An 11027-nucleotide genomic window follows, 5' to 3' on the forward strand; every position below is an offset into this window, starting at 1 on the left:
GTTGGGGTAACCTTGCAATGCGGTCCATACAATGTTTTTTTGCTGTTTCTATACCTCTGAGGTGTGCACCTGTAGCCGGTGTAACAGCCCTTCAGCATAATAGTAAACACACCAGCTTCGTAGGCATGCGGCACGGCATTCTTTCAATACATATCAATACTTTTAATGGGTAAAATATACTGTGTCAAACAGGCTTTTAGCCAGGCATGCGTCAACGCGACATCTGGATGCACTTTTCTTAGAATAACAAGAAATTTGATGCCCCTGGACGCCCTTACACTACTGAGAAAATCGTCTGACAAGCATAAAATTCTGATTGACCAGGGATGCTACCAGGTCATCTGTGGTCACAGTCTTCTACTGTGACCTCTGGAACAGTATTTTTGCCTCTTGGGATACCTACGAATGCACTTTTTCAACTTAAAATCATCAAAAACTCTGCACCATGGAAGGTGAATGCCCCCAGACCCCCTTACAATAGTCACTTACCGCAACTCACCGATAAGTTTGGACTCCCTATTATGAAATCCTAGCTAAAAGCCTGGTGTCAAACCTGCTTAAGAAGATTACTGAGGGATTACTATCATGGACAGAATTCTTAATTATTTTCTTAAATTCATCATCATCCGGGCGTGCTGGTTGCACGGATGGCCATGACTCTCTTCCTCCATCCTTCCCTATCCTCCATAGCCTTGGGTAGTTCTTCAGCCGAGCAGCCAGTATATATCTTAAATTAAATTTCATCTAACTCTAAGTGTCCAGAAAATAGTAGTCAAATTGGCAAGGTGGTCTTTATGTAGAGGCGAAATGTACAGAGACGGACCTGACTCAAATAATTTAACAACTTGTCTTCAGCTAAAATGATATATTGATATACTTTGAGTTCTGTATGAAAATCCATGGACAGGTTGGGTAGGTGACTGCCAGGCATGGTTTAGCTTTTAGATATATTACAGGAGTATTGTACTTGTCATGCCTTCGCTCCTGACCTCTATTGATCTGAAATTCAGCCTACGTGTGCATGTTCCCACATATCAGGGCTCGAAATTCATTTGGGGGATAAGGTGCACTGGTGCACCCAGCTTAAAAAACTGGGTGCACCAAAACATTTTTGGGTGCACAACTTAAATTTAAGTAGAATATCAGAAAAACCTAGTAATAAAACTTAGTTACAAGCTGTCAAATTCTTAAACAAGTACCACGGCAGACATTTTTATTATCTTTCTAACACTTAGATGTCAAGAATATGATGTATACTAGTATACTTTGATATCTTAAAATACATAAGCCTATGTAAATATTTGATTTTGAGTGCACCCTGTGCACCCACAGAAAATAATTGGGTGCACAGCTCCAATTTTGGGTGCACCTGGGTACACATGCACCCAGTATTTCTAGCCCTGCACATATCCATCAGGAATATGTGCATGTGCCAACCATGGTTCACTTCACTTGACTGTTCGGTTATCATCTGTTGTTCCCGTCTCGGGAGGGTTAGACGTGCTTGCACTTCAGATGTGGAGGTTTCATGCATTTTATAATCGAAACTAGGGGCCCAAACTCATGTCACTTCTTCCTGGGCACAAGAGCTATGATTTGACACCCAGAAAATGTGACCATAGCTTGGTCTTGCACTGCTGTACCAAGGGAAGCCACTAGGGGGGCCCAAAATCTAATCACTTTCCAGCTTTTCATCACACCCCACCAACACACAAAGTATGAAACCAATCCGCGCGGCCATTCTTAAGTTATTTTGTTGACAGACAGACAGACAGACACACAGGCACACACACGCAAGGTAAAACATAACCTCCATGAAATTTTATGGAGGTAATAAGTGTATGTGACACTGTTGGTATAGAGCAAATACTCCAGGAGAACCTGATCACTAGAGGGTCTAAACTTACTACTACAGCACATCTTTCCGAGCCACAAAACCAACCACAAATCATGACCAAAGCATATCCAGCACAGAACATTCGTTACAGTACTGTACTGTAGGAAGTTGCCGGGGGGCTCAAAATCAAACTTGTATTTGTAAATCACTTTGCCAACAAGTAAACTACCCAAATATGCACCTGCACACACACACACACACACACACACACACATAAACACACACACACACACACACCTACATACACACATAAACACACACACACACCTACATACACACATAAACACACACACACACCTACATACACACATAAACACACACACACACCTACATACACACATAAACACACACACACACCTACATACACACATAAACACACACACACACCTACATACACACATAAACACACACACACACCTACATACACACATAAACACACACACACACCTACATACACACATAAACACACACACACACACACACACATAAACACACACACACACACACACACACACACACATAAACACACATAAACACACACACACACACACACACACACACCTAACGCTTCTTAGCGAAGGTAAAAGAAGAACCATCAGGAAAATTCAGAAATGTCCTTACCGTGTATGCAGAGCTCAGAGTCTTTGTTGAGTTCGTACAATCTGATGGCCTCATCTAGTTCCTCCTGGGATGAGATGGTACAGGGGTCACCTGGGGTCAACAGGAGAGAGGAGACACCTTAAAACAACACTTACAGCTAGATTCTATTCATTTTAGTTATTTCTTGGTTTGGTTGTTCTGAGCACATACAGCCAGGGCTGCCCAACTAGCCTGAGTGTGGCTATTACAAAGGGCTAGCCCTGCTGACAAAAACAGAGACAATGCAACATGGAATTTGACAAGGAAAGGATACATATCTGTAGTCAATATTTAGCAACAAGTTCAACAATATTTACAGCGAGAGGTAAGGGTCAGTGAATACATGTGTATGCTCAAGGGTAAAAGAAGAACAAACGCCTGAATTATTTTGGCCTGCAAAACGGAACAAAGTTAATTCATATTTTCACAAGAAATTTCTTTCTGCAAGTTACCCAGATATAACTGGATGTATGGTGTAATCATTGTGAAGGTCTTGGCTCCATCTAAGTTTACAAGTCTACATGTAACTTGTTTACAACCTTCCCTATTGGACATCTGAAATTGTCTTCATTCATAGTTAGAGTATAAAAGACCTGTTTCTTCCAGATCTCTTCAGTGTCACTGACGAAGGATAGTGGATTCTATCCGAAACGTCTGACCGTTTCAAAACCATATCCAGTTGCTTGAGTAACTATTTTTGGCGTATCTCCATCTACCGGTAAGTTATAAGTAACAACTCACAAGGTGCCCAGTCTGGTACCTAAAGGCATCACTTATGATTTAAAGATGCCACCAGTCATCTGATTCAGTTCAACATCTTCAGCATATACACGTCGAATCTCCGGGCCACTCCGTGTCTCTGGACCAAGTTCGTATCTTGGACTCTGAACAGGATTGGTTTGTGAGGGGCGTCAAGGAGGCTGTCTACATCAGGGCACATCAACCCTCATTGAACCGTGATGGTGGCAGGTTTCGCCTTCCCGCCATTTATGATTCGCTGCTACCTGACGTCATCCGACGACTTCCGGATTAGTGCAGCGAATCATTCATCTGATGATGGTCGGAGTATTCGCCGAAAATTTATGGTGAGTTTCTTTCTTTGTGTTGGAACAAAGTTTAAACTGTTCACTATGGAATTTACCAACACAGATGAGCTTTCATTCGGATATGATTCAGATTATATTACATGACCCAAGACTGTGCTGATTTGTCAAAGGTTAACCAGTCCTTAGCTAATCAGCACGGAAAGAAAATTAAGACTGATTGAACTAAAGTAAGGAGGATGGTACCCGGCCTCTCAAGTTAGCACAAAGAGTTAAGAATAAGAATTTAAAAAGATTTAACGATTCTTGGTAGGAAACCAATGTGCTGCATTGGCGCACCAAATCCATAGTGTGTTTTTGGCACATAGTTAGACAGATTAGCCAAAGAGGCTCAGTGGGCGTCACTCCACCGTAAAGTGAAAGTCATCTAAAGTGCCTTTCCCAAGGGAAGGGCACAATGTCGGGGCATGGTGGGTATCGAACTCAGGACCTTTCGATTCCGAACGCTATTCGTCTACTGGAGCACTAAGTCTCACAGGGACAGAACTGTATGCCATGTGTAAGACGGCTCCAGCAGATGTAGCTTTGTTGTTTGGAGTATCCGTCTCCTAGGAGGACTATCAACCAAGGATGCAATGGGTTCCTCCTACCCCTGACTGGTGTGCCATGGCGGGTGCGTCATGCCCGAACATGCCCCTATGGCCTGTCACCACCACAAAGGCCTGTCACTGCCACTAGCCGCAGCTAGATACTTATTTACACCTGAGTTAAGTGAGAAAAGTCGTGTAAAGTGCCTTTTCCCAAGGGCACAAGATCGGTGACACGGCAGCTGGATTCGAACCTGCAACCTCTCGGTCTCGAGCTGAACATGCTGCCACTGCGCCACGCGGTCCCACACGTGTAAATACATAAGGAACAAACAATTGATATTGATCTGGCATATTGTAAAGACCACAATAGTACAAAGTAAAATATGCATGATTTCATCACAGCAATGGAATGTGTCAGTCCTGATTTGGCTCCAACAATACTGACTGACAAGCTGCCTTCATAAAGGATATGCCTACATAGACCTACAAGTTCGTTAGTGAGTAATTATTCATAGCATGTTCACTCTGGGTAATCAGCTTACGAACCACAAATGTCAACCTTTTCAACTTTATTGATCGCAGTTCAAATCTCCAAATACATTGCAGCACAGTAGCACACTGAATTGCCTATTCAGGTATTAAAATGGCTTTGTCATTAGTCACAATGGTCACACCAATTTAATTGCTTGGTTGTCGAATTCCTGCACTTCTCAGTTTGAAAAAGACAACTATTCTGGGAAGTCCACGCTCAGAGCTTTTTTCCAAGAACAACTTCGCTATGGAATGAGCTTCCACGGACCTACTTTCCCATGGGATACAATCTACAACTGTTTAAGTCAAGGGTTAACACACATCTTTCTTCACTATACAGTATTGTAACCCAAAACGTCTCAGTGGCTCCAACAGCCTTGTTTTGCGGTGAACTCTAAGTAAATAAAAAAATAAAAAAACTCACCAACATGAAAAACTACCATATTTTGGTACAAGTCCTTATCTTTATCATTTCTGGTCTACATGTAACTTGTTTGTAAGTCAAGTTTTACTGAAATAACTAAGTTGCAATTTCATTAAAATTTTGACAGAATGACAAAATTCAATTTCCTGACAGTACAATGGAGGCACAGGAGTCTAGTCTAGTCTGTTTATATTCCTGTCATAATTTTGTTAACCTCCATTTCTTTTCTATCAGAAAAAAGAAATATAATTTGTATAAAGAGTATGACTTCCTTCAAGTTGGTTTTCTTTGTGCACACACCCTGTACTGTAATGCTATGTAAAACCTACACTGTTCCCTGTCGATAATCTGACAGGTTTATTATCGTCGTATCCATTTTTGATTATACTGCTGCTGGGATCCCTGTCACAGGGGTAGGCAGCAGTCGGATACTAAGTCTTCACACTGTGCTTCCATGCTGCTGGTCCGTCCAGTGAGTCCAGCTCTGGGCTTCAACTCCATGGTTTGCCTCGATGGCCGGACCATACCTTCCGCACCCGCAAGTCAGCGAGGCCCGCAACAATACCGGCTGCTCGTCGGTGACTGCTACCGGCACTGCCTGTGCCTTTATCTTATTATATTATATTATGTACAATAAATAATTCAGCACAATTCCGCAGCACGTAAGCTGTACACTGTGCTGATTTCCTACATTATCACTGATGACTGAACTCTTTATTTTGCTTTTATTATCAATTTACTTTTCCTATCTTTGTTTGGGTCTTTAGAGTTGTATATTAATTTGTTATTGAAATTTGTAACTGTTATTGTTTGGTAATATTTATTACTACACTAATTTGGGAATATTCATATTGATTCATATGACATAAACTATATAGATATGGACTTCTGAGCGGAAGCAATTAAATGCACAATACATTTTCCCCATTACAAATATATATGGTTTAAAGTAAAGCATTTGCATCAAATTTACAACACTTCAGCGCCAGAACTAACACCTATTATTAACATGAAAAACGTAGTAGTAAATTCATGAAGATACAATGTCATGATTACAGTCAAACCTGCATTAAGAACACCTGACCATTGTGATCACATTTTGCAATGTTTCTTTGGATAATTTTTCCCATTTAAAAGAAAATGAAGAATCCTTTCTTTAGTCCATTCAGTTGACACAGTGCCTATAGACCATAGTTGGACTGTACAAGTATGAGTTTTATATATACTATTAACTTATAGATCAATTTTCTGTTCATCCAAAACATTAAGAATCCTTTCTATAGCAGCCACCTGCCGCTCTATACTCCTCTGACCTTCTGTAACCTACATTGTACTCGTTACACAAGACTAATTAATCACTGCGATAATTAAGGAATTCCGTGCCACAGACGTTACCTTTGGAGACGCGGCTGTTCCCGACCGGAATGCACCCCCGACAGGCAGCGCGAGAGAGCGAGAACGACCAACAACCCTTGTCCATCCCTCCGACTTAACGGCCATGAAAACCCGATCTAATCATCACTCCCCCACCATGGCATGGTGCCTATCCTCACAGCACGAATACGATAGCGTGATGGTATATGTAAAAAAATCGCTCACACCTCCGAAGCTCGCAGGAATAAAACGAAACAGAATCAGGTCAGAAGAATCCCCGTAGTTGTACCACAGGTATTTCCTGAGAAGGGACGATAAATCAGATCGCGTCGACGTCAGCGGTGTCAGTCCCCCGGGGGCGTATATCAGTCATCCGAGCGGCCGTTATATAAAAATGCCCCACAGAGGACACGATATTCGGCTCTCCCTAAACCTAATCAAATCCTCTCGGCACAAATGGAGCACAATGGTTTGATTGGGATAGTCTAATTTAGGGCAGCGACTAATTTAGGGCGGCTACTATATCCGGATGCATAATGGGTACAGATCAGCTTCAGATCTGAGCAAATAAATTCTGATACAAACACAAAATTTTACAGATACAATAAGGGTTCAAAATACACATACTTAACTTGCAATTTGCACATAATTTTTGAGATTTGCATGTAAAATTATTCTGAACTTGCAATCTTGCATGTTGAAAATACCTGGCCTATTGGAAAAATACTGAGGAATTAGACCCCCTACTCTTAGACAAAAAGACAAATGGACGTGTGTCTTTATCCTTTCTTGTTTTTGCCAGTAACTTTCTCTGGTAACTTTACTAGATGTAATCAAAATTCACCGATTCAAGCTAGCGATACTCGTCGCCATCACTGCCTAGTTGTATTTTGCATGTAAATTTTTCAAATTGCACGTAAAATTTTTGCCAACTTACAATTTTGCATGTAGTAAATAAAAGTATTTCGATCCCTGTAAGAGATCATAACCATTGATCCTCCAAGTACATGTAAAATGGACTCACGACAGTGATACGAACAAAAAATTTTACTGATACAAAAGTAAAAAGATCATTAAGAATCATTAATCATTAAAATTTAAAATCCTCAAATCAGTGATGACGGAGGAAAGGATTTAGATTCACTCATTCATAATTAGGAGTTGACTGCAGCAGTTGCAATTTTTACAAGTATAACACTGGTGCCTTAAACTGTGACTGCATTTCAGTCTTATACAAATGTGCAATCTAATACATAACATGCAATAAGTGAGAAAATGAAACCATAACAGCTGCAAAGTTGAGGGATTACCACAGAAAACGGAAGGCTTCGCACGGTGCATCAGAGGGATCAGGTTACGATCAATACCATCCATCATTGTCGTTACCGAAACACGCCGCGCCTCATCTCCTAAGCCTGGCTCAAGACTTCACACAAGACGAAGACAAGACGTCTTGGAAAGTGACTGAAGGTTAGACAATAGAGGTAGAATATACCGTACTACAACTGAAATCATGCAACTCCATAAATTCTCTTTTTGTCCCAGGAGCATCCTCAATCTTTCAGTCACCAACAAAAGAGAATAGATACTATCTGAAACGTCGGACTTAAGAGAATTTCTGTACTATGTTTGTACATCTAGCGCAAGTCATATCAACTTTGCATTCTAAACAATTAACACCTACTTGCCAATCTTTCCTCCAGTGGAATAAATAGGAAGAGGCCTACCAATTGACTCCCTGAATTCCAATATTCCCAGAGATTTCGTATTGACGGAGCCGACAGCACTTATATTCCTGACACCGCTTGTCTCGCCTGCACATGCTGGAATATTCCCAATTCCGATAAAGGCTCGCACACCTCCATACTCAATTACCATTGATCAAAACGGTCTGCATATCATAAATACAGACATGAAGGAATATTTCTCTCTCTCGGCATAAATACAGACACTCAGGAATATTTCTGTCTCTTAGGCCACACTGATTTAATTTCTTGGTTCACGGATTCGCTTGCTCCTATTTTTTGGAAATAAAAATAAAAATAAAAACTACTACTCAGCAAATTTTCACCATTAATGAAACCATTCACCAACTTTCTGGTGTAGCAAATTGGCCTTTATATTATAAGCTCCTTAAAGTGTGGGTACAGGTGCTGTTACTGTACAAAAATAGTGTTTTTGTACTTTTTTCAAGCTGAAAACTTTTTTTCTTTATGTTTTGGATTAGACGTTAACTTTACCCCAACCATTTTACAATTTGTATTTTCATTTTTATTTCGCCCTCTCGCTCCATATTTTTTATGAAAAAATCCGTGAACCAAGAAATTAAATTGGTGTGGCCTTAGGCTCTCTTTACAACAAGGATTTTATGGTAATGGCAAATCGGGATGTGATTTCTGTACGTTTCTTTCATTTCTTTCAAAGTCAGATTAGGGTTCTTTACAGCTGCTTACATTTTCTTAGGCCAAATTTCCTTTAATGTGGCCCATTACAGCGTGCAAAATACCACTTGCACATTGCAACCACTTTTTGCTCGGTGCAACTTACTTCTAAACTCAGGTTGCACAGTGCGCAACCTAGATTTTGAGCCTCAGAACTTGATTTTGTTGTCACTTTACTTCCAAGAAAAATACCCTCCAATATAATAGATACTATCATTTTTTATTTCCTTGATTTGAGCCTGTTGATTTTTAGTTTGAAACAAACATGCTTATAAGTAATATGATACTAAAAGGTTATGTACGTATGCAGGTATTGTACCTTTTTTTCAGAAATTAGTGAATTGTAGGTGGTGCAACTAAAAATTCAGATGTGCAACCTAGTTTTTGCCCCAGGTTGTACACTGTGCAACCTGGCTCAGAAAAGTATTTTGTACATTGCATTAGCTATCATTCCAAGGAGCTCTCACTCTCCGGCTGATGATTGTATGTTGGCTGACCAATAATTAATGAGCCACAGTCAGGTCCATATCATTAAAGCACGACGCCTGTAACAGGCAATAATTTCTTAAGTCTTTACAACTAAAAGCAATTGCAAGCATACATGTCATTCATTGCTTAAGATATCTGAGAGACAGCGATATCTTCAGACTATATCTAGGAAGTTATCACTTTTAATATCACAAGCCGATTCAACTGGCACGGCTAGCTTAGCAAGAATCGGCTTTCCATAAAACAATCGAGGCTGGGGCCTTATTTTCTCTTAAGTCAAATAAGGGTTTCTTTTAGAATAATTAGAATATGTTACAAATACATATCTCATAAATTTCAGTTTACGTTTTGAACAGTATCACTTTGGCCAGAATCTATAAGAAAAAAAAAAGAAAAAAAAAAAGAAAAGAAAAAAAAAACAACCTCATGAAATAAAATTGTATACTTTTACATATGCTACACCAAGTATACAGCACATGATGATACTACGTAGCAACTTAAAAAAGTGCCAACTGAACTCGAACTTGGTACCATTACAACATCGTTATTGCTGAGAATATGACAAATACAGGCCTACCTTCCCAGATTTCCTGTATCAACCAGTATCAGAGAGATTTAGAACCAGTAACATGTGGTGTTCCTAATCGTGTTGTACTTCCCCATTTCCTCTGCTTATAGGGTGTAATTAGTATCAATTTGCATAACCTGGGGGAAATTATGAGCACACTCGTGTGGAACTGAATTAATAATGGAAGCAGCACAGAGGCGGGTGATCGATGGGTACTTAACAACAGCGGATCTGAAGTCAAGATACTAATAGCCTGGTATAGCTGGATACCAGGCTAAAATTGTAATTTGCGAAGAGGAGAGAAGAGACTCGGGAGCTATAATTACGGCTGGATACCAGGCTAGATACTAAAGCTACAACAATTCTTTTCTTTGGCTTTCAGACATGATTGTAAAGTGAAACGTCATAGAAAGAAGACGGCTAGGAACTTAAATCTGACTCTGTTTACTGCCTGATCAACAAACAGTTAACAACAGAAGTAAGACCAACCAATTCTTTTCTTTGACTTTCAGACATGATTGTACAGTGAAAATTCATAGAGAAAGCTAGAAACTTGAATCTGTTCACTCACTGAAAAAGTTAACAACAAGAGATCTTAAGATCAACCGATTCATTTCTTAGCTTTGAATGTAAGGTAAAGAAATCAGAGAGAGATATGTGAGTAAAACTAGAATCTGACATTTTTCACACCTTATGTGTACTTGTAGACTTTCTCTCAGAGTGAGTCAGACTCTGTTTTCTGTTGATTTTCCAAGTAATATTTTCCCCACTAAAAATGAATACAAAATACCTAAGCCAGCTAATTCCAGAACACTTCTAAAAGGTAATGTCCTACATGGAGAATATTCAGACCAATAAGACAACCTTGCTACAAGAATGGCGTACGGATCTTCCTATGCATGAAGTGCCCCTTAGTATTTACCTGATGCTGCAGAAGACACGAAAGCATTATCAGCTCTGGCAGACCGTATCCGACAGACAGTATTACCGCGGGGAATTGCCCCAGACGGATTAAGATGTACCAATCTTTC

At 40.0% G+C, this 11027-nt stretch overlaps 1 protein-coding gene across 1 annotated transcript in view; it reads right to left on the reverse strand.

Annotated features, from left to right (window-relative positions):
* LOC118430795 (protein kinase C iota type-like) overlaps positions 1-11027 on the reverse strand; it is a 49261-nt gene that overhangs the window by 36153 nt on the left and 2081 nt on the right. The window contains exon 3 of the mRNA XM_035841818.1: positions 2519-2608. Coding sequence (XP_035697711.1) covers positions 2519-2608 — 90 coding nt within the window. The remainder of the gene's footprint in view (positions 1-2518; positions 2609-11027) is intronic.

Source organism: Branchiostoma floridae, chromosome 14 (assembly GCF_000003815.2).
Source record: "Branchiostoma floridae strain S238N-H82 chromosome 14, Bfl_VNyyK, whole genome shotgun sequence".
Taxonomy (NCBI): domain Eukaryota; kingdom Metazoa; phylum Chordata; class Leptocardii; order Amphioxiformes; family Branchiostomatidae; genus Branchiostoma; species Branchiostoma floridae.